Below are 25,186 nucleotides of genomic sequence, written 5' to 3'. Positions count from 1 at the left end.
TCTTATTTCATGGGCATGTACCCTCACAGTGCCATTACTGCTTTTTATTAATTGTTTAATAAAGGTGCAGATTAATTATGGACTTCTGAAAGAATGTCAAAAGGATGCATTAACATCTTGTCCAGCTTAAAACGCAGACTCTGAGTGTCTCAGTTTAACATTAATATTCTCTGAAAGTGCCAAAATGCTTTTAGGAATATTCTTTCCCTCAAAAAGGAAGAGCTACATGACTTTTTCATATTGCTCTTTATATATGTGGCTACATGGCAGCTGATCCAGGTGTGCTTCTGGCACAGGCAAAGACTGTTAAAGCAAGTTTACACTGTCTTTAACCATAGCAGACTTTGTGTTTAATTGTGCTTTTACAGCCTGAATTCAATTATTTTTGTTTTTATTTAATTTATTTTACATGTAAAACAAATTTCTCACTATTTACTCATGTCTGCATTTCTCTTGGATACATTTCCCTGGACATCAGTGCAACATTTAGCAAAAGTAGGCCACCTTAATGAAAAATGTAGTCTCGTTTTCAGCTAAACAATTAATGTATTCATTTTAGAGGGCAGAGAGTTTGGGCCCACATGCATCCATTCTTGTGTTTCACAGCTCAGATCACTGACATTAATGATTGCCACATATTATTTAAAATAACTCTTTATTGTGATACAGGCGTGCTCATCATTCCTCGATGAAGTCAGTGTAAACAGCACAGGCCACAGGAGCTATCTTTACCTCGTAGTTACTCCAAAAGTGGAGACAGTTTTTTGGAGTTGTTGTTTTCTTTCTTTCTTTCTTTCTTTTTGTTTTTTTTTTTTTTTTTTTTTTTTTTTAGTAAGGACCATAGCCACAGGGCACATTCTTAGACATGGGGGATTTCAAAGCCTTGTTTTTGGGTAGACATTTCTTGCATCTGGTGGATGGAATGAGGGTTTAAACCATTACTGCGATTAGAGCTGCCTCACTATGATCTCTTGAGCTTGCTTACTGCTGCTAATAGCTGTTTCCTCTCTATTTCCCTCTATCTTTTTCTTTTTTGCTTTCTCTCTCTCTGTGAATGATTTTTATGCTTTGCTAAAACATGTGGGGGCGTTGAGAGAGGATTTAAATGCAACGATCCCCCTCCTCTTTTTTTTTTTTTTTTTTTTTTGGTGAATCTCAGCGTTCTTTTCTGCAAGCCTCTGATGACGACAGGGCAGCTTTAAGCCTGGCAGTGCCCACGGCAGGCTGCCGTCTCAGCGCTGCCCACTCTCCTCTGTGTTGGCATGCTGGAGAAAGCGAGGGTGGGGTTCCTCTTTAGCAGACCCTGTCATTCCTAGGAAAGCCTACATGTCCACCCATGCAGGATTCCTGATAGGTCTTCATGTCGGGGATGTGAGAGCGCAGAGATAGGGATTTTATTTTCAGTAGGCGATGGTCTTCTTTCAGCGAAGAGTCATGGATGTATATTTAGATAAACAGGCGAGGCACTTCCTTGAGCCTCTACGTGACAGTGAGGGTCAACAAGTGAAACATGTTCTGTAATATCCATCTAATTGCATATTCAGTGTCATCAGGTGGGTGTTTTTGGCTCTGCTGGATTAAATAAGCGTGTTTGGCCGAGATTCAGGGAGTTTATTTCCTTAGCTAATGTTCCCCTTTGTCATTATAACACCCTGTTAAGCTGACCCGTGTCCCGCTCCATTCAGTCATTGCCCATTACTACACAACATGTATATGATTCATGCAGCTTCCTTAAACGGGAAAGAATTACAACCTTCTGCTACCAGGAGCGCTGGATTGATTATGCATATTCAGTGGAATGAAGAGAAGCAATAAACCTCCTAAGCCACCTTTCCACACAGAAGAATAATAATTTGCACCTTATGAAGCATGGCTGTTGCATGCGGACTACCACAGGTGCAAGCGGAGGTTTGCAAAAGGATTTGAGCAGATGTCTCCCATGCAAGTGAGATTGCATCTGACACATCCATGTCTTATGGCCAGTATTTTTATATTTTCTCATTTCTTCTACCTCTTTTTTTCTGTATTTTCTCCCTCCACTCACCCATACGTTCACTTGTACACATGCAGTATGTTTTTATTTTTGTGAAGCGACCCTTTTGTACCCTGTTGTTGCAGTAGCATGGTATTCCTTCACCTTACATTTGGTTGAAGAGCGTAGGCAGCAATACTTTTTTACTCTGTGGCTGTGAGTAAAATATGATTTCAATTACCATGAAAATGTATTGTATTATCAATGGGAGGATAAGAACAGATTAAGGAAGCTCTGGGATGCTCTTACAGATGACAATGGTCAGGTTTCTATGCAAGCTGCGCTATTGGAGAAAATGATAGATTTGCACCGTTCGACAAAAGCTCTGAGGAAAGGAGGTGGTTCGACATGTAAAGCCGATTCAACAGACCCTGATATGTTTAAGATGGGGTTATTTGCTTCAGAATGTGTTAGTATTGATAGAGAGGTCAACTTTACTTACATAAAGTCATTAAAATGTCGAAAAAAATGTGTGCAAAAGTTAATTTCCACGTGTTTGAACAGGGTGCAAATTTTCAGCATGAGACCACACAAGACAATTATGAACATTCATTAATTAGATCCAAATTTGCAAAGAAGCTGCAGCGCACAGGCAATAGCAAAGACTTAGAGGAGCAGCGGGTCTTTAATACCACCTGAACCTGTGCCTCCTGATTATTATTCAGTATTCACACAGAAATTCTATCTTGTCAGTTCATATACATTGACGGCAAGATCTGTTCAAACAGAGATTCATAATCTGCATGGGAAGTGCATCTGCTGCTGTGGATACTTAGACAAACATACAAGATTAAATTTCTATTTATATGAGCCACAGAAACCTAACATTTACCAGAGAATCATTGTAAGATCTGGAGAAGAGTCGGTCGCACTTTGGCTCAGTGAGAAACTTTATTAATGTGATCTGTCCAGCGGGGAGATGTCTGCAGCCTTATGATCTAAAACATATCACCTTTTAAAAATATTGAGACGCTCTGTGCCGTTTTGAGTTTGTCATTTTTGCTTCGTGCGTTGCATGACCTTAAGAAATTTCTGGGCCTCCCATCTCTAGATGTTAAGGCACTTTTTTAATAGGCTCCTTCCTTTGTGAAGAGGTTTGGGACATACATTTAAATACGAGCATACTTTTTAGATGCTATAATTTGTCTTAAATTAAAAGAGTTTCAATATAGTTACTCCTCAAGACTCTGTGGACAGGATTACTGTGGTGCGTATGTTCGAAGCTAAGGTAATTTACTTTTTCTCTTTTGACAGCCTCTTTTCTTTAAGAACTAAGTAATCACAAAGTTAAAAGTGATGATTTGAAGTTTACTTAAGACCCAGATGCTTGGCTTAGTGGCATTTTGCCCAAAATGTTTTGTGCTTCTCATTTGTGGTCCGGCGCAGGGTTTAGTTACAGTTGTGTCCCAATCCTCTGATTCACCTTCTTTAGGAACAGCTTCAGGGCTGCTCATAATGCTTAACTCTCCATAATGCCATCCCCTTCATCTCCCTAGTGGTCTTATTGTCTTAACTCTGGATGGAGAGACAGAGTGGTAAGAAAAAAACAGGTTAATACACGTTTGGCAAAGGGAAAATAAAGTATCTTTTCTAAGATGCACTCTATTCAAGTTTTCCTTAGAGAATGCTTTTCATCAGATGGTTTCTGTTTCTCCTAACTTGTTTAGTTACCTTGTGGCTCTGTTTGTTTTTTTAACTGTTTTTTAACTGTTTTTTTTTTTTTTTTAAGATATTTTAGAAGTGATTCATTTTGCTTTTGACATTTAAAGACTGTTCGTAATGGTAGCAGCAATCAGGTCCATTGATGCGTTGATTGATCTGAGAACAGGGGATGAGAAAACTGCCTTCCTTGTCATTTTCCTGATCCTGTAGTTTGGAAGCAGAGAAAATCAGAGAAAATGTTATGCAAATGATTTGTTAATCCCTTTACATTATTTGTTCCATTTCTCCCTTTCGCTTTCACACTCAATTTCTAGCACAGCGAGCTGACAGGCGGACACCCTCAGATTGCTAATTCTTAAGATAGGAAAAAAAAGTCAGCCATCCATTTTGTATTTAGAATATACTTGCTTCAATTAATTAATTTGACTTGAGTGATTTACCAGAAAAATGCACAAAGAGATCCTGAGAGCCCTTCGAATACTTTACTTTAAAGACCTTCAACTTTAACCTCTTTCTCTTCTTCTTTGTGTTTGAGTCTTAACTCTAAGCCGAGAGAGCAGTGGCACATGAAACTGTGACCAGTGTTTTTTTTTCTATAGTTTTGTTGTCCCAAAGGTTGGTGTTAAAAATAATAAGAAAGAGGTGGGATGGTCTTAGATTCAAGAAGCTTAAAATGCAAAATCTCAAATAAGCCCAATTTCCCCTAGCCAATCCGGTTGCATTTTGGTGGGCTTGTGTTGATCGTCTCAACTGACTCACATACCGCCCCTCCCCAAATAAAAACACTGAAGATTTACGTGGCTTTTCAAAAAATGTATCTAGACATTTATCCAGCTTAATCTTCTTAACATATTAAAGTGATTTGCTTTACCCTGAAGTGGCTGAAGCTGCGAGCTCACCGCCCCTCATGGCACTAAGACCTGAGAGGCATTGTGGACATCTTCCGCTCTTGAATAAGAGAAAGGTGGGCAGAAGTCAACCTGCTTCTCAGCTGTGTAGCTGTGGCTGTCCCCGCTGTGCGTCCATTTTATTTTTTTTGTTCTGTTATTAGTCCAACTGTTGCACTCAGTCAGTGTTCTTAGGCACATGGCTCTGCCAGAACTGCCCACACTGTGGTGTGGAGGTTTGGAGCTCTCAGCTTTTGAGCTGAACTGAAAGAGCTCTCTCACAGAGTAGGTGTTGGCAGGATGCTTTGTTTCTTTCTGTGAATGTCATGAGAGGTATGGATAATGAGAAAACTGAAGCGCAGTGATGGCATGATTTATCTGGGTGCCAACTTAATGCCTGACTGCAGATCTGGGCATTTTCAGATAGATGATGTGCTTAACCTTTTCTTCAGACGCGACACAAATCTGAGAATCAGTAGTGACGGTTACAATGTGTTTTCCTTTAAAACACCACTTCACAGGCCAGGCAGCTAAAAGGTCTTGTTCAAACTCAAGTACTGCTAATGTCCTTATTTGGCATAATGCTCTATGGATGTGCTTCAGGGCGTTCGTTTTGCCAGATCGCATCAGTGGAACTGTAAGTTTAAACTTAGAGACATTCATTGTAGCTGAAGCCTCAGTCCATTTATTGTCTTCATGGTATTTAGCTTCATGTCTGTCAAAGTTAAATCAGACATGATGGGGTCAAAGTTAATGTGGCCGTACTACAAGCATAATTCTTTTTATTTGCATAAGAGTTTAAAGAGTTGCCTGATTTATAGAGACATTTTTAAATGGTCTTAAAAATTACTATAAATTGGTTTTTTATTTGTTCTGTGTGGTCATTCTCATTGAGATACATCCAGATAAGCTGCTGTACTAAACTAAGATCAAAAATAACATTACAGAGCTTTAATACTACTATGGCTACGAATTCACATATTTAATATGTTGCTTATGTTTCTTTGTTTTCATAATCGATTAACTTGACGATTTATTACTTGGTCATTTGATTAATTGTTTTGTCTTCAAAATATCAGAAAATAGTTAAACCTAGTCCTAAACCATAGGGTACCATCTTTAAGCTGCCTGTTTTGGTGTAAATATTCAGAATTTGGTCGCATAAGACAAAGAAATTCATAAAATCCTCTCAATCGAGAAGCTGGAATGGGAGTCTATTTGGAAATTTTGCTTTAAAAATTACATAAACAAACAATTGAATATCAAAATAGTTGCCTATTCAGTTAGTGTTGATCAAATAATCGTCACTCGACTAATGACTGACTTTTTTGCACTGACTCATCAATTATATTTTTCTGATTTCATTCATGTTCTACCCCAGACTGTTTTGAAAATACATACTATGTAGTCAAAATAATACAATGTTCTTGTCATTTACTTTTTTCACTAATGAGATAATTAAACAAAATGACAAAATGAACATAATACATAATAATGAAAAAATGTCAGTCATTTTAAATGTTTTCTCTATGCACAGAAGAAAGAGTCTTAGTCCCCCACTTGTGCATCACTGAATCTACCACAGTTTGTAATCAGTGACATACCAAACTCTAGTAGATGAAGACATCATTTACTCTGGAAGTTTGCATAACATGATAATATAGTTTGCAGGAAATGCTGCAATTTAACACTCTGCTAATAAGAGTGTGACAGCATGCAGTGATGACTTATTCTTGCAGTGAACACATGTCTCTGTCCTATATGTGCTGCTGTGCCACGATGTGTTTCTGTAAATGTGTCCACTTAGTACTATACCTCATGAAATGAAATTTAGTGTTTTGCTCTATCCCTCCTCTTATTCAAACTGACAGATACTTGACCTCTTGTACTTGGATTGAATGTCTGACAGGTGTTAAAATCATACACTGGGGCTGTCTATACAAAATGTTGTTGAACGCAGCAGAGCTCCACACAGACGAGCACTTCAAACAAACTATGAGTGGTTGCTTCTTTTCATATCACAGAGAATAGGAGAAATTGATTGGAACTGGGAGGCTTAGGACTGGATTTTCCTCAACCATAATATTTTTTCTTTAACAACTGCAGCTTAAATTTAGATTTTTTTTTGGCTTTGTTTTTTATTTCTTTGTCCAAATCCTATCGAGTGGTGCTTCAGGTTTTTCCTTGAGTAAAAAGTTGATATTGTTGTGGGGAGGGAGAAAGGACTTTTTTCATGTGTGCAGGAATGTAGATTTCTTCCCCCCGTGAAATCCTAATTGTGCCTTGGAGGGCTGGTAGGGTATCTCTGCTCGGCTCAGCTCAACAGGATTTGTGTCTGTGTATGTTAGAGTATGTCTCTTAGCTTGAATGCGGATATAACCCTTTCATTGCACAAGCTGCTGATATTTCAAATTTGCCGATAGGCTGATCCTGTGCATCCGTAGCTTTTTGTGGAAGACATTGAAAGTTTTTGTTCAGGAAGCTTCCATATTTAGTTTTATTTCCCTGAAAAATTTGATATTTGTTAAGAGTTAATGCAGATAACAAGTGGACCTCATTCTGTGGATCAATCGTATAGGAAAATTAAGCTCCTGAGAGCAGGTCTATAGTGTATGGTCAGATTGAGAATATATCTCAGGTCAAAACTACATCTGTCCCATGTGCTTCTTGAGTTATTGCCGTGCATTTATCTATGCAAATCCAGGATAAGATCCTATCTGCCTGCAGCGACATATCCCCCTGGATTTGGTCTATGTGAGTTAGGCAGGTTATGGTTGACAGTCAAAAAGGAATTGCAACAACATATATGCAAAGATTATTGCTGTAGTCATTAATTGTTGCTTGAAAGGGGATTAGGATTACCAGTCCTATAGAGCACTCTAACACCTGTCCTTCCTCACATCTAACAATGTGACTTCAGTTTTCCTTATTTCAGTATCAGTTCAAGTTGGCAAAATAAAAAAGGCTGATTTATTCAAATGAATCATCAACGCTGGAAATGATTCAATATGTGCCACATTCAGATGGGTGATATATTATTCCCTTGGGGAGAGGCAAAGATGGAGCTGTGGAGCTGTTTTATTTGTGCTGTCTTTATCAGTGTGTCAGGCAGAGAGGCTGAGCTTGTTCTCTATGAATGGACGAGCCCTTGAACCATAAACCTGTACCTCCTCTGATAACAGTTTTTGCATTGTGATATAAGTGCCATTCTCTGTGATGTCCCCTCTGACAGCGCTAAATATATCAACATACACAAAATGATCTGTCAAACGAATTATTTTATTTCAACCAGTTCTCCAAAACTAAGGATTTTCAGAGATGCGTGTGCAGTGTGTGTTTTTTGAGGACATATTGTGGATTTTGTTAAGGATTCAAATCAAAGCTCAGTATTGTGGTAGCATTTCACCAAGCTTTGCTATTCATGCTCTTAATGTTTTGCCTGTAGGTGAACATTTTTACTGTTCTTTTTTGTATTCCATACCTTGTGCTGTCTGTCGTTTAATGCTATTTCTGCTGCTGGGACCTCAGACTGCTCTGACGTCTGAGATTGCCACATCTTCTAAGGTGATAAGAGTGCTCCCTGAATTACTCAGAGCCCGTTTGATGACATGGCCCTGATTGTCAGACGGGTGGGCTGGTGACACTGGAACACAGACGGTGCTTGTCTGTTTGAAATATTCTGTTTCAAGCTTCCAAGCCCTGGGCAGTCCTCTCTCCCAGTCTCCCAACACCCAGCTTCGCCCACTGAAACAAGACTCTTCCATACTGGAAAATCTGGCCCTGTCAACTGGCAGTCTTGACTAGGTTCAGCCCACACGCCAAGCACCCCCCACCACCAATTCCACCCCTTAATAGGCACTAGAGTTTGCCACCCCATGTAGATGCCTTTTGGTCGCCATCCATGGATGGCGTCAATAGCATCTTCCTACACAACAGTGACTGAACGGAGGGCACAAGAAAATGTGGGAATAATTTACACTTTCTCACTGTACTACCATCAGAAACCATAATTAATCATGATAGAAAAAATGTGGAAGCCATCTTGGCTGGTGAGACACACAGTGCCTGTGAACAGGCCTGACACCTTTAACAGCTCTGGTGGCCAAATAGGAATGAGTGTCAGAGTGCTTACAACTAAGCTCCCGTCATGGCAGCATGTATCCCGTCGTCTTCAGAATTGTGTTTGCTGCATGATGTTTCTCCATGAAGTGTAACTGTTGTAAGCCTTTCATATATTATATTCTAGACAGTCCTTAAAAGATGTGGCAGTAAGTGTCAAAATAGATGCAACAATAGCAACAATTATTCTCCTATTAAAATAAACAAGACTGATTATTTTGCACAAGCTTTTCTCACTCCAAATAAAAAATGGAACAATTGGTTTCCACAAGAATGAAATAGCTGTCAAAATAAAATGTGATGACCCAGATAAAGTTAATTTGTAGAACACATGGTAAATATGAGCTCAAGGTGTTTGCAGCTTTGAAATTTCATGTCATGCACTGCATAAATATATTTTTTTCAGTTGCACATACACTAACAAAACAACCGCTATGGATCCTTATTGTTGTCTTGTCTTTTCCTCCATCATTCCCCCTCAGTACTTTTGGAATCAAAATAGTTGATTTAGATTCCCAAATCCTGGTGAAGTAATTAGAATGTGCTCACCATTAACTTTTATAGGCTGCACTTGGTGGTAAAATAGCAGATCTATGACTCCCAGTGTTTGACATGCTTGACAGACTAATTATGTATATGAGTCCAGTGCTGCAATTTGCCCTGTTTGACTGTGTTGTGTTCTCAGCAGCCAAACTACACGACAAAAATATTTCCCTCTTGCCTCATTTAGCCTGGCTGCATGCTACTTCAGAGTACCTGTTAGTGGTAGTTACTGTGTTTGAGCATGTGCATTTGCAGAAATGCTTTCATGGCAGTGAGTAGGTGTATGTGTGTAAAGCCACCACTAGAAAGTGTTGAAAGCCTCAGCTAGCAAGATCGCATCCAGGGTGACTAATAAGCTTAACATGAGCACGGCTGTGTTCGCAAGCATGGTGCGGTGAAAGAGGTCTTCAGTGTTGAGAGAAATGCAGAAATGGTTCCCTAGGCTGCTACTAATTCCTTCACCCCCCTCAAGCCTCAATCAGACTGTGAACCATCTTACTGTTAGCTATGGCTTCATAGCAGTTCCAAACTGCACCACTAAAGTACAAGGCTTTGCAAACAGAGTTCAGGAGAGACTGCATTCAGACATTTCTATAGTTTATCAGAGAGCTGTTTAATTGTGGTTTTACTGGCCAAAATTAATGGATGTTATTAGTGATATGAGACCAAATGTCATCTTACATTTTGGATATTGTACTGTAAGTGTTGCCTTTTCGTGGTTTTAAAGGTTGCATTACAGTGATGAACTTACCAGACTCCAGCTGTTTATTTGCCCTCACTCAGTTTGTCATTATATCCATTAGGGATGGGCATTTTAAGTAACAAATTCACATTCCTTTTCCTAAGAATAGTAATGTAAATTGGCCAACAACAGATTCTAAAAGTAATTTATCCAACAATCAGGCAACAATCAGCCTATTAAAAACATAAATTCAAAGTTAACGCAAGAAAAATCTGCAAACTTTCTGTTGCTGCTGTGACATACCTTAGATGCAGCGCTTAAGGACCGTCTCAGGAGTCTGGAGCCACTATCTTCCTGATCAGTTAAACATCTGCCCAGTTAGCATGAGCTAACATCTGACACCGAGCCATTTAAGGGTCCCAACAAACTCACAATAACACAGAAATGTCTCCACTCTGTCAATCAGTCAATCAATTTTATTTATAAAGCCCAATATCACAAATCACAATTTGCCTCACAGGGCTTTACAGCATACAACATCCCTCTGTCCTTATGACCCTCGCAGCGGATAAGGAAAAACTCCCCAAAACAAACCTTTAACGGGGAAAAAAAACGGTAGAAACCTCAGGAAGAGCAACTGAGGAGGGATCCCTCTTCCAGGACGGACAGACGTGCAATAGATGTCGTACAGAACAGATCAGCATAACAAATTAACAGTAATCCACATGACACAATGAGACAGAGAGAGAGAGAGAGAGAGAGAGAGAGAGAGAGATGCAGGTAATGACAGTAGCTTACAACAACATTGTTGAAAGTAATAATATTATAGTTATAGTTCTGGCTACTGTGGTACAATATGTTGAAAGTATGTATTAATATCTGGCAGTGTACATGTGTGACAATAGTCGTATGTGTATAATAACAGTAGAAGTAAGTAAAGAAGTGACTAATGACTAATGATGGCAGCAGCAGCAGCAGCAGCAGCAGGAGGCATCTGGCAGGACCACAGCAGCAGCACAACCACACACGTCACGCTGTCCAGGCACCGCTGCGATATGAGTTAATCTGAGAGACAGTGGAGCACAAAGGCTCCGGAGAAGAAGCCGAGTTAGTGACATCTAGAATGGCCGTGTTAGCAAGATGCAGTAATAGAATACGAGAGAGAGAGAGAGAGAGAGAGAGAAGGAGAGAAGAAGAAGAAGAGAAGGTGCCCGGTGTATTATAGGGGGGTCCTCCGGCAGACAAGGCCTAAGTCAGCCTAACTAGGGGCTGATACAGGGCAAGCCTGAGCCAGCCCCAACTATAAGCTTTATCAAAGAGGAAAGTCTTAAGTCTAGTCTTAAATGTGGAGACGGTGTCTGCCTCCCGGACCGTAACAGGAAGATGATTCCACAGGAGAGGAGCCTGATAGCTAAAGGCTCTGGCTCCTGATCTACTTTTGGAGACTTTAGGGACCACGAGTAACCCTGCGTTCTCAGAGCGCAGTGTTCTGGTGGGATAATATGACACTATGAGCTCTCTAAGATATGACGGAGCTTGACCATTTAGAGCTTTATAAGTTAACAGTAGGATTTTAAATTCAATTCTGGATTTTACAGGGAGCCAGTGCAGAGAAGCTAAAACAGGAGAAATATGATCACGTTTCTTAGTTCCTGTTAGTACACGTGCTGCTGCATTCTGAATTCTGTCGTTAAACCTGTTAATAACAGTTAGGTAACATTAGCTGTGTGATGCTAACAGTTAGCCCCTTCACTGTGTGTGTGGGTGGACCAACTGTTCCTCAATGTGGAGCTCACACACCTGCAGCAGTAGTATCTTGATAAACAGATAGAGAGCGCCAGTGGGGCAAGGAGGTGCCGAGCAAAGCAGTACACTGCATGCAGCTCTACAATGAAATCAAATATCACCCGTTTTTAAACAGTAAAAAAAAATATGTGATGTTAACATGAGGCAGGTCCCACAAATATCCACAATATCGATAATTGTTTCACCAAAATCTTATTGTGTAAATATTTAGTGAAAGCACCAATAGCCAACCCTACAATATTGTAGCAGTCGTCTAAATATTGTGATGTTTGATTTTCTTCATGTCGCCTAGCCCGAGATGTTTCAAAAATCTGCATGTAACTCAGAGGCAGAGAACATTTATATTGAATGTGCACAATCTATAGGCTGTATAAAATATTGCCTTGTCTCATCTTACCTTCTGTCATGTGTTAATATGATTAAAATGTATCATTGTAAGCCATGTTTTTATATTCAAACAGACAACATGTTTATGTGATTATGTAATTATGTAAACTTGTGTTTCATGTTCCGCTGTGATTCCAGTTGAACCGATACCTCTCGTCATGCTGTAGCTCACTCTCCTGCTCGGCTACCTAGCGGGGATCTAGTAGCTGTGTTGTCTTTAGGCCTAGAATATGCATTTGTATCCACATGTGACTTTTCCTTTGACCATGTGGCTCCTCGAAGTGTGGATTTATAAGCCACTTCGCACTCCACTCCTGTGTGGGAGGGAGGCTGAGTTAAAAATAGGCAGGTTTGGAGGTAGTGAGCAGCCCGCACTGTGTGAGGCGCTTAAGAACACACTGAGGAGTATTGGCATTCTCTTTGCATATCATTTATATGTGTCAATAATCAATCTGAGTGTTAAACCAGTAACTGTAGTTGTTGCTGGCTCTTGTGAAATTCCCCAGATCATCTTGTATAATATTCTCAGAAGCATCAATAGCGCTCAAGTTGCACTAAAGTGGCAGGAAGCTCTGAGATTATGCTTATTATTATTATTTATGATGGATTCTCTGCTGAGTTACAACATCTAAGACGTCAAGTGGCTACAATTACAAAACACCACCTTTAGCTTCTCCACCCTGTGTGCTTGTGTTTGTGTGAATGTACAGTGTATATTAGTATTAGTATTAAGCTCTCCATAAAGTTTGGGAGAGATGTTTTCCCCCAAATCAAAGCAGAGGAGGCTGAGATATCCTGACTTTCAATTCATAGTGATCTCTGCCTTATATAAATTTGATTTCTATACTATTAATGTGTTTTGCCAAATACATTTTGTGGGAAATGTAACTGCAGCTTGGGTTATGTTCAGTGTTTTTACGGGTTTTAATATATCTGCTACATATGTACAAATGTCACATATCCGTGGTTTACAAACGTACAGTAGGAACATTAATTCAGGCAATTGCGTTTTATAACCACCAGTAGTGCTATGGAGCACTGTTTGCTTTCCTGCTTTGTTTGGATCATGCATAGGGACGCTGGATTCACATCCTCCCATCAGTTTCACGCTTGTCAGATGATTGACAGCTGATGACGGACACGGTTCAACAACAATGGCAGTAAAGAAGAACAGTGCTAGCAAGGAAACATGCAAAATTTAAAATATAAATATTTGGCTTTTGGCTTTGCAAATGCTTTTTAGGAAGGAGTTGCATTCAAAGTGTTTGTTAGAACTCAAGGACACAAAGTGTTTTGGTAAGACACACTGAATGTAAACATAACTTTTGTTTGTTTACAAGAAAACTCCACGGGGCACATTTAAAAATAATAATCATGTTTTGGTTTAGTACAAGCAGATGTTGTGTTTCAAGAACAGATATTTTAGGTAACACAAAAGAAATATGTTGTCTATATATACCAACATTGGTTACTCCACTCCCCATAATGCAACTCTATCTATTTCCTTTAAATGGAAGAAGAAAATGCATGTCTTTCAAACTAGACACCCCTCTGTCAAAAAAGTGTGTAGATCACTTAAATGATGTCACTTAAGTAACTTTCTCAGGCTCCCCAGTGACTTGGGTACCTTAAGACTGTAGGCAGTGGAAAGGTATAAGTGGTCATGTGTGTATTTCAAACATGTATAAACTACTATAAGATAGATAAATAGATAGATACATGGCAGGCTGATTCAAATGACAAGACTTAATATAAGATACTTAAAATTGTTATAGATTAAAATACACAAAAAAGCCAATGGGATTATTTCCATTGTGTTGCTCTAGTGCAGTACAAGCTAGTAGACTGAAAGTGTCAAGCAAGACTTACATTAAACTTAAAAATCACAAACAAACATTAAAACAACAGGCATTTATATATCTACAGATTATTAGACAACCAGTTTTTGAGATCTGAGTTAAATCTCATTTCAGTTGGGTTTTTAACCCTTTTAAACCTGCCAATCACGCACCAGTTGCAGGTATCCAAGCTGACATTTGTATTCATGTCACCATAGTCATGATAACACCTTTCTAACATTACAGTAATACAACATTGTTTAACGAGAATCCCCCAAATTCAGTTTTTTTCCTTACCCAATTCCTCTGTTGCAGTTTACCAATCTGCCCTTTATTACTGCCTATAATTTCATAATTCTGCTGGCAGTGAGGAACAATGAGGTTTCAAAGCTTCTGCAGATGAGAGGTAGGAGGCGACTATTATTAATGACCAAAGAGGACCTCCTCACCTGTAAGGATGGTGACCTCTAGGTGAGTGCCACAGCCCCCCCTTCTATCTCCATCTCATTTTTGGGTCTACGGCTCCCCCTCTCTCTGGTCAGGATTCAATTACTGCCGTCTGACTGACCCTTGACCTTCCCTCCAACAGGATGAACCTCCTCTTCTGACCCTGACAGTGGTTCCACTGTTAACCTTCCCCATCATTTTCTCCTCTGCCCCTCTCACGGCTATCCTGCCTCAGAAATGAGACATTATTACTTTGTCTTTAGTGTAAAAGTCCACACAGCTTTGCTTTATGAATCCATTTGATACATTTAGTATTCAGTTTAATTTCAGATCTTCTTTAAATACTGTTTGGCTGCAAAAACAATGAAATTGTAGGTGAAATGTATTTTCATCGTCCGAAAAATTTACTTCTACAGTTGTGTTTTAGAGTTTCTATTTTTCTGTACTTACAGATCGATCTTTCAACCTTGCTCTAAGCTGCAGTCGATGGTTGTTAAGCCATCGGCGTGTCTTAATCACAACACAGATACCTGTTAATTACCAAACGAGTTCAAGTATTTTTGCTACTTAAATAGGGATTTGAGATCGATGCGTTGCTTTGCCCCGGGTCGAGCGGTGAGCACAGTTGACCATTTAATGAAACGTTGTGGGTTCTGTGCGCAGCGGCTGAAGGAGATGAAGAACGGGGAGGATAAAGCAATGGGTATATTAATAGGCAGCTGCACGGACGACACTGTTTGGTATTGGGTCAGGGATAAAGCATGAACTTATAAACTCACAGAGGGGCCTCTCCTCCCTCCCTCCCTCTCGCTAACTCACTCTCGCCCTTCGTGGTGTCATCAGTTAGCAGAGCTGGGCTCGATAGCCCAGGCAGCTCTACGAGAGCAGCGATTAGACATCTCTCTGATTCTCATCCCCAGCAGAGTTCACTCAAAGGTAAGCCAGTAGTTTACATCCTCAGAGACACTGGTATTCCTCTGCCTTTGTTCTCCACCGTCTTCTGCTTTGCAAATAGTGTATCTACTCGATGCTATTGGCATGGAGTGGGAGTTTTGTGTCATCTCTTGAAGATACAACAATATAAAAATTTATTTTGAAAAACTACACCTGCGTTTCTGATAAATATCACAAAGAGGAATTAAGTTCATGTATTCAGAAAGTGACCCCCCCCCCCCCCAACTCCATAGGTGTCACTAAAAAGAGCACCTCCTCCTTTCCTCCCTGCCACTGACCAGTAGCCGTGACAGAGACGCCCAGTCAGCTGCAGGGGTTTATTCCAGCCGCCCTCCGTCTGAGGTGTGGTCCCATAGGGCCGTTTTGCCGTGATCACAGCAGGCAGTGGGAGGTTAATCCCAAGAGAATGCAGGCTCGATCTCCCCCCACCTCCAGCCTACACCCAGGAGCCTCCTGTATAATGGCCCGATGGAGCTCTGTGGTCTGTGGCCAACACCTACCCAGATTTCACTTCTGCTCTGAGCTCTCAGATTATTCTGACATTTTCAAAGTCCTTTAGAAACCATTACAGAGCCCAGCAGAGTGGGCAGCTGACCTCTCATCTCTTTTACAAAAATGTAACTTAACCAGATTAAAAAAAAGATTTAACACAGAAACATTAAAACAATTGGAGTCTTTCTTTTACTAATAGCTTTGTGTGTCCTCCAAACTATAGAAAATTAACTGTAATCAGTGATTTGATTAGCTGCAGTGTTTAAGCAAATCTAAATTTCAAATTATCATCAGGGCTCAAATGTTATGTTTCCTCATTAGTATTAGTGGTTAATACTGATAACATATTTTTGGAAAATGTGTTCCTTCCCATCTCCAGCCATGAGAATTAGCCCTGTTAAGACATGTTTTGATATACGTTTAGTTTGTTCGAGCCCTGATAAATTATTTCAGATGGCAGAATATGCATCTGTTTTTCCCTGGAGTCTTTCACACATATCTGTGCGTAATTAATGTGGATTTTGACAGATGGAGAAAAAAAGTGTCCTCGTAAGAGGGAAGGGTACATGGCACAATGTGTGAAGTGCAAGCATGGAGGGAGCCTCTTGTATTATTTGCTGCCCGTGCCAGCTGGACCACCAGATTCTTACAGGTAGAGATTCAGGCACTAAATATGTGCAGAAAACATTGAAATTCGGTGCCCACCATAAATAGGCCATGTGTTTGTTGTTACAGTTGGAAATTAATGTGAAACGTTCTTAATGTTCTAAATTTGGCTTTAGGAGAACTAAGCTCGTCCTATACAGTGTGTCTCCATCCATGGTAACTTTCGTGAAATATCCAATAAAGTGCTATTTCTTTCAATGATAATTGTGACTGGAGGTCATTTTAGATTTAAATGCTTAAATTGCCTTTTAGTCTCTGTGTGAGTGCGTGTGTGTGTGTGTGTGTGTGTGTGTGTGTGTGTGTGTGTGTGTGTGTGTGCGTGCTGTTGTTTGAAACCATGCTATTTCTGAATGCATCAGGGTCTGACTTAAATATTAGTGTAACTACATTATCACAGTGTTTTTGCCTGGTAGCAAACATGTACAAATGAGGATTACAACTCTTGAGAAGGCAACAGGTCATGGTTGGTAAGCTGCCCGGGGGGGTCACTGATATAGAGTCACTTTTGACAGGCTGTGGAGGAGGCTCTATTGTTGCTGGTGTGTCTGGATGTTACCTGCAGGCACTATCACTGAGACTACAGTATTATCCTATTATTAGGCTTAGTTGTTTACGCTTATTACTGCTTGTCAGGTAGGCAGAGAATCCTTCTGAAAATGAGCATCTGCAGAAAAATACATGACTACTTCTTTATCTCATTCAAGTACATCGGCTTACGATAATTTTCAGAGGCCTTTAAGAATGTCTCGATAGGACACAACAAACAGGAATTTAAAGGTTTATGTTTACATGTGAGCATTTGATTCTGTGAAATGTTTCATTGCACCACAGACAGTGTTGTTTGGCAGTCGGTGTAAGAATGTAAGAAGGGCTGCATCTGTTTCATATGTATTAAAGCTTGATATCATTATGGTCTCGCTTCAGTTGAAAGTACATATACAGTAAGAGGACATCATGGATTGAAGCAGCCTCGATTAATGTCTCTGTTTGTAGAGGAAGTGAACAAAATAAAAAAAGCCCATCATATGGTCTGGCAGATTTTGGGCACGGGACCAGGGATGACAAATGTGCTCTCGCAATAATTCAATCTGCTCTCATAATTCTCTAACTTTTAGGGACAGACAGAATGAAAATTTTCCGGCAGTCAAGCCGCCAAGTCAACGTCCAATAACTGTGATCAAGTGTTAGTTAAGATGCTTTTTCTCTCACTTTATCTATTGACAGATTGAGGGGTACAAAGATACTGGGTAAGTGGCAGAAAGTTACTGTGAATATGTTAACGAGAGGATTTGGTTTCGGATCCAAAATGTTGTCATTTTATTGATGTTACAGTAATGATATTAAGTTTAAGGAATAGCAGAGAAGAGACAGAACTGTACTTTTGCTATAAGAATGAGTGCACTGCAGTCTGTGATGAGCGTGGCAACAAATAATATAACCCCATGTGTATTTCTGCCTTTTTATAACAGTTTTATTTCAAGCTTTTTGTAACAGTATCGTCTCATGTAATATTTTTTTTTTTCTCCAAGCAACATTTTAGCCTTGACAGCTGAAGTAAGACTGTGTTAAGATTATGTGTCAAGCCAACAAAAGGCACCCAACCTTCTGGTATGAACTGTTTATCAGCCTTTTGTCGACAAATCAAGTAACTAAGTAAAAATCAAAACCACCATTTTTATGAATAGAATAAAATTATGAATAGAGTGAAATTCACGCTTTTCAGCATTTTCGTTTTAATAAAGCTAAGGAAATAAAGTGAAGCATCTGTTTTGAAGTATTTAAACTAAGTGTTGTTCGCTGCAGAGATGGCTGTCAAGCCTTGGGCAATGTGATGCACAAACAGCACATGGCTGCGTTTAGAAAGCGAAAGGGATCAGGTACCGCTGTTACTGGAACTGCCTCTGGGCCAATCACAATGTGTGTGGTAGTGCAGTTAAGCACTTTGTCTGTATTAAAAGCAGTAATGTATGAATCCCTCTCTGTTTGCAGAAAAAGATGTATGTTCTGGTGATGGTTGATCCTGATGCTCCGAGCCGCACCAAACCAACAGCTGCTTTCTGGAGGCACTGGCTGGTCATGAACGTGCAGGTACAGTAAGTCTGCAGTAACCTCTGCTCTCACTTAAAAACAGCCACGTGTTTTGGTGATGGTGACACGGACAGCATTTGTTATTGGATTAGGAGCTCATATAGTACAAATTTATGAAGTAGCATTTGGGTTTTTTTTTTTTTTTTGGTGAAAATTGTGTATTTTCATAATCTCGGGGTCTCGCTTGGCATGGCTCGTGTTTACATCTGCACTAGGGCCGATCGCAAGGCTGAAAAATTATGAATGGTTTTTAAGCCTAACTTGGTGATAAAAAGGATGCCAAGTTCAAAAAATGTTAATTTTTCATATCATGTATCTTGTGCAATAAATGCCTGTGACAAAAGTGTGGGAGTAAGTCTTTCTAAATGGCTGTGAAAGTTTGCAAGGCCCTGTCAGCAGCAATTTCCCTCTGCTGCAGAGAGCCTGGGACGTGTCAATGCAGGCGTGTGAGACTGAGATTGAGGAGAGCAGCATGCGAGGCGCACACTCTTTCTCCCATAGAGCTCCAGTCCCTCAGCTCCCCCTCCAGTGGAGAGATCTTGGCAGAGTGTCCTCCCTTCATCTGTTCCCCCAGGCAGAGCAGCTCCCCCAATGATCCACACTTCTCCATATTTTACACCCCCGAAATGGGCACCGCTCCGATCCCCTTATTTCTCTTCATATTTCACTCCTTTTTATCCATTCGTTTGTGTGTTTTCACATTCTTGCATTCTAACGCCAAATGCGTGTTGAGTTGTTGATTGCCTCAAATATTTGGAGGTTTGCAGACATTTTATAATCCCGCGGGAACCGGGAGATCAACCCAGTAGATTAAGACTAGTGGTCTGAAAAACAACCACACAAAGACGCTTCAGCGATGTATCACTGCTCCCGTTTCATTTTATAAAGCGTAGTTGTACACTAAAGTAAATGCCATATTGATTCGAAGATCCAAATGTGATGTATCTGGGGTATATATTTTAGTAAACCTCTCAATGGGTATGAATTCAGAATTTTGTGATTCAGCTCATCAGCGCTGCGCTTTAGAAATGATTTATGCAACCACGTTCCTGCCTGCCTGTGAGACTCTTTACCTCATATCACTCACATACATCAAATACAAAAAAAAACAAGTAATTTCCACTTTATGAAATTGCATTAGGCATCACCTTTGCTTCTTATTTTTGAGCCCATAAAGTCTGCCTGGCCGTGTGACCAGCTGTGAATAAACAGATGTCTTTCAAGTGCTCAGACAGACCACATTCTCTCTAGCAATTCAATTTCCTGTCACTTGTGTGGGTGTTGACCTGCGTTGCCCATGTAGGGATTGGCCAGTGTGACGGGATGTTTTTCTGATTGTGACTGGTGGTTGGTCAGAAGGGTTAATGAGCCTTTTGAGTGATGCCAACCTGTAGTGGGAGGTGTTTAATTGACCAGGGTGGCGAGGTGACATCACACAACCTCAGTTTTGTTTTTTCAAGTGTCAATCTGAATGTGTTGGATTTTAGTTTCAGGGCAGTCGTGATTTAGACAGCAATGTAGGTCAATTTATGAATTAATACATATATATAATTCTACAAAAAAGGATAAACTAGTGAGAAAGATGATTGAGAAATGATTCATTTGTTCTCTGTAATTTTCTTCTGTATATAAAGTGAGGAGAGTGAAGTGCTGTACAGTGACACGCATTTCACTATTTCTGGCAATGTGTTTGATGGTAGATTTATTTGTAAAGCAAAGTAGTTTCTTTAGTTGAAGTCAGGGGTCATGCTTTCAAATGTCAAATGGATCAGTGTTTTGATCCTCACTCGTCAAACAGCACAGGCTGCAGCAGCCATATTCTTTTCATATATATTCATTAGTCCAAGGTCATGCAGTCTTGCCCCAGTTTGTAGATGTTTCCATAATTAGTGTGTGTTCTTTATCCATAGCCACAACTAAGAAGGTAAAAGATTTCCTTAATGCAGCCGAGAGTGAAGTGAGGTCAGGCTGGACTGAGCAGCACGGCACCGTAGATTTACACTGATTCTTCAGCCGAGGTCTCATTAGAGAAGCGATGGCAACAGAACAAGGACGCACTGGACTACCCCGTATATTATAGACTCATCACTCACCTTGCTTTGAGCTGAATTATGTAGCCAGCGCTTCACTTATCAAAACATGTGCTGAGGATCTCCTCACTACGTGTCAGCCATGCCAAAACCCTCTTTAACCGCAGAGAGAGGTGTTTGAGAGCCTGACATTTGTTGTCACACACTGTGCAGTGCCTCACATACTTAAAGTACTCATCCACAGCTACAGTGTGGAGCCTTATGTGGAGCAGAATTTAGCATTAGCTATAGAAACAGGCAGGTTTATTGGTTTTCATGAAGAGGAAGGGCTTTGATTGTTACACTTGAAACACTTTTCTGAAAAATCTCCTTAAATTCTGGAGGGATGATTAAAAAATTTTGAATTATGTTTCAAAGAGAGAACATTTTTGTGTTATATACAGCTGCAATGATTAATTAATCATTTGTCAAGTATTAAATTAATTGCCAACTAATCTGATGTTTGATTAATTGGTTTGAGTAATTTTATTTTTAGAAAAATATCAAATTCTCTAAATCCAGCATTTTAAATGTGAATATTTCATAGTTTCTTCACTCCTTGATGACAGTTTACTGAATATATTTGGGTTGTGGACAAACAAGACATTTGTGGATGTTGTCTTGGGCTTTAGGAAACACTGATAGACATTTTTTCACCATTTTCTGACTTTTTATAGACCAAAGAACCAATCATGTGATTGAGAAAATAGTCCTCAGATTAATCGTCAATGAAAAAAATCATTAGTTGCAGCCCTAATGTAAGAATTTATTGTCTTGTATGACAAATCTGCCCTACAAAGGCAGAGACAACAAGAGAAGAGCCAAAGTTTTCAGACTGACTTGCAAAGAGGATAACTTTGCAGCAATAAAACATTGACATAGAAAAGACCCACAAACGTCCACGTTTACTAATATTTAGTAGCAGTTACGGCTCCTCTGCTAAGCTAGGCTTTTTTTTGCTAGTTGTTTTTACTCTCTAAGGCAGGAGTTAGGTACTATCTTGTTTATGTGGGGTGACAAACTAAATTACTGAAGTGTTGGTTCATTAAAAGCGAAATATTTTATGTACAGGAAACAGGTACATATAAGACTCTAAGATTTAAATTTAAATTTAGCTTTAGCCATGGCTAGCTGTAGATGTAACTTAAACAAGCTCTAACTGGATTTGGCTGTCTTGCTTGCTTTGATTTTATTTTTAGCGTTTTTCTTGTAGGGCTGTGCGATATGGAGAAAATCAAAAATCACGATATATTTGACCAATTACCTTGATATCAATACTATGATTATATCGTATAAATATTTACACAATTACACAATTTTTGGTAAAGAATCATAAGTAAAGTGAATATTATGACTAAGTAGGTAAAGGCAAATAATAGAACAGTCTGGTAAGTTCAGAAAATTACATCACACTACTGTAATGTAGCCTTTAACACCAGGAAAAGACCCTTACAATATTACTATATTCAAAATATAAGACGATATGTAGTCTCATGTCACATTATCGATATAACAACGATATATTGCCCAACCCACTTTCTTGTTATGTGTTTCTGCATCATAAATAGAATTATTTGTGGCTGAAAAAATCTAATGTTAATAAAATATCATTGCAGTGTGAACTTGCATGATTAACACATCACTAAAGACTGTGATATTGCACTCAGGGATTTTTGTGCCTTTTGTGTTTAGCTTATTGTTCAATTTGAAAATAGTTTCTTTTCATTTTTTTTTTATTGAACAAGTAATGTGTTGGGTTTTAGCAGTATACTGAAAGCAGCAAAAAGGCATAGCACAGTACACTTTAATACCTGTTTATTTACCATAAGTAATGTTGTCATCACAATGATATCATCGTGTATTTTCCTCATATTGTGCAACTCTACTAAATACGTACCTACAACATTTTGGCTTTGTAAGCCAGAAACAGCTCCTGCAGCGGCATATTTGGTATGAGCTGGGCACATTCACTAACTTACTAACTGTATTTATACATTAGTTAATCCATGTAAGCATGAACACACATTTCTAAATGTGCATAATAATCACTTAACTAGACATGTGAAACAATCGCATTTTAATGTTTATGTTCAGTGTCAAATCTTTTATTTAACTGGCGGTATCATTTATCACATTATTGCTATTGAATGCCAAGAACAATTTACTCCAGCAGTTAAGTGTAAACTGTGCGGCTAGGTGTCTCGTCTTCTCCCACCAGCTGTCCAGTTCCTTTTAGAACTCACATTATTAGATGCTGTATATGCATTTTCATCGCAACTGCCCATTTTCACTGACCCCTCGAGCTACAGAAACAGTAATTTAGAATCTTCTGCAACACACTCTGTGTTTTACATCAATTATGGACAATTACCAAAATAACCATCAACAGATTGTTGTCTAGCTCTCGAAGTCGAATTCCAGATTGTGAGCCTCTCCCTCCCTCTCTGTGCTCTCCCAGAGTGTAAATCAATGCAGATGTTCCGGTACGGTCTCGCAGCGATAATTACTGTAACAAGCAAATCATTAGTATCTGAATAGAGGCAGCTTATACAAATACAGCACTGGGTCTTACTTTTACTTGTTAATACTTATTCTCTCATTACAGTTTTGGCAGTTTGTGAGTCAACATGATGCAATGTGAACTTGCTAAAGAGTGCTCCTGCTAAAGCTCTTTACTGCTCTGAGAAAAGCCAAGGTGTTCATTATTGCTGTAAAATCCCATTTAAATGGCGATGTATAGCCTTAGGTTTTTATGGATTTCTTACTTTTTATGATGTATGAAGTTTCTCCGCTGAGGGTTTGCCTCCATGACAGTTTCACTGCCTAAAATTACTTTTTTGCAAAGTGATTCTATAAAAAATAAATTACATAGTGCGAGTATCCACCAGGAGCAAAAGCATTAAGGCAATAAGCTTTGTTGATTGGATTGGATTGCATTTGTCTTATTGACAAGCTATATGAGATACATTTTAAACAAGACAAGAGGTTCATGATCCATTGTGTTCTGCTCGGGCTGTGGTCATTCAGTGTCCTGTTCAGTCAGTAAATTTCCAGATCCGCTTCTCAAAGGTCTTTGGACTGGAAGCCGTCATATGTTTGTTAACTTCCTCTCCCTGGCTAATTGAAGGCCAGTTGGACAGTTCAGCACACAGCATGCTGTGCTCATTATTATGGTGCATGAGGGACATGCGTGCTTTTAACATTCATCTCTGTTGTTGCAGCTCCCGAAGGGGGACAGAGCCTGTGTTCTGCTGCTGGTCAGGCAAATACAAACAGTGAAGTATTGTGACTGTTTCAGACCAGCTGGCTTTGTGTTTGTGAATTCTGCGGCCTGCAGAGATCGTCTGCTCCACACCTCAAGATGTCCTTTAACTGCAAACTATTAGGCGTGTAATTCCTTACTGCATTTCATTTAATGTTTTCCTCTCAAAGGGACAACACTGGTCTTAGTTTGTTTCTTTGTTATTATCAACAATTAGCCTCAACAGGCCAAATCCCCTCCCCAAAAATGAGTTTTTATTGCACCCGGTACTGTTTGTGTAGCTTTGATTATATTGAAGAAATACTGTGCGTCAACCAGTGGAATGATATGGCTTTTTTATGAGCATTAGCAAGTTCATGTGAGAGAGCTATATTAGGTTGTGGCTGCACAGACAATACTTGCAGAGGGATGAATTAGTTTGGGTTTTTTCAGGAGGTTTTACACTGAGCACTCAGCTTATCCTTAAAAAGTGCATCCAGAACAGTCCTTCAGTCAAGGCTGCTCCTCTTTGTCTTGTCACAGAAATATTTATGTATATCCACTTAATGATGTATGTGTCTCTATCTTGTTACAGTTGATGTGAAGTTTTGCACAAACAGTCAGGTCATTAGTATCTGAGCAGCAGCAGCAAGTGATAGTACTGAGTACTGAAATTACATTTCTAACCTCTGTGATAGCCTTAGGGTTTGTTTTAGCAAAATACCTTTCCAATATTGCATATAAACATACACAATTGCATTGTTCTTTATCCTGTAATTATCCCTACTGTGGCATGTTATGATTTAAGCGTTTATTTTTTTGACAGACAGCTGCCCCCATATGGAAGCCAAAAACAATTTCCCAAAGGCCAGACGAACCATAGCTAGCTTCATTGTGAGAACAAAGAACCATTGGTATTATTCATAATTAAACTCTTATTGTGTACTCTGCTGAATATTTCCATTCTTCTGCCTCTCTCCTGCTCACTCTCGTTTCCCCTCGCCGTACTTTGCACCTCGTGCTGGGAACATCTGTCTGGCGTCAGAGTGGAGCCTGGCTGTGCAGATTGGAGCAGGTAGAGGAGCACATTGTAGCCCAGCTAATGATGAGAGTGTCTGCCCTCTCTCTTGGAGGAGACGCAAGCTGCTGCTTCACGCTCGCTCACTCCACTCATACGCCCAGGGAAACAGATTTCCAAACATATGCAGTATGTTTTTAATCCAGTTGAGCACTTCATTTCCCAGCAAACACAAATAACCTTACGGGACATCCA

General features: G+C 39.6%; 1 protein-coding gene across 1 annotated transcript in view; it reads left to right on the top strand.

The window, feature by feature from the left end:
* LOC125890460 (phosphatidylethanolamine-binding protein 4) overlaps window positions 1–25,186 on the top strand; it is a 61,834-nt gene that overhangs the window by 7,993 nt on the left and 28,655 nt on the right. The window contains exon 4 of the mRNA XM_049579113.1: window positions 18,505–18,603. Within this exon, the coding sequence (XP_049435070.1) occupies window positions 18,505–18,603 (99 nt within the window). The remainder of the gene's footprint in view (window positions 1–18,504; window positions 18,604–25,186) is intronic.

Source organism: Epinephelus fuscoguttatus, linkage group LG6, assembly GCF_011397635.1.
Source record: "Epinephelus fuscoguttatus linkage group LG6, E.fuscoguttatus.final_Chr_v1".
Taxonomy (NCBI): Eukaryota; Metazoa; Chordata; class Actinopteri; order Perciformes; family Serranidae; genus Epinephelus; species Epinephelus fuscoguttatus.
The sequence above is the reverse complement of the archived record's forward strand: the minus strand, read 5'-3'. Positions and strand labels throughout refer to the sequence as shown.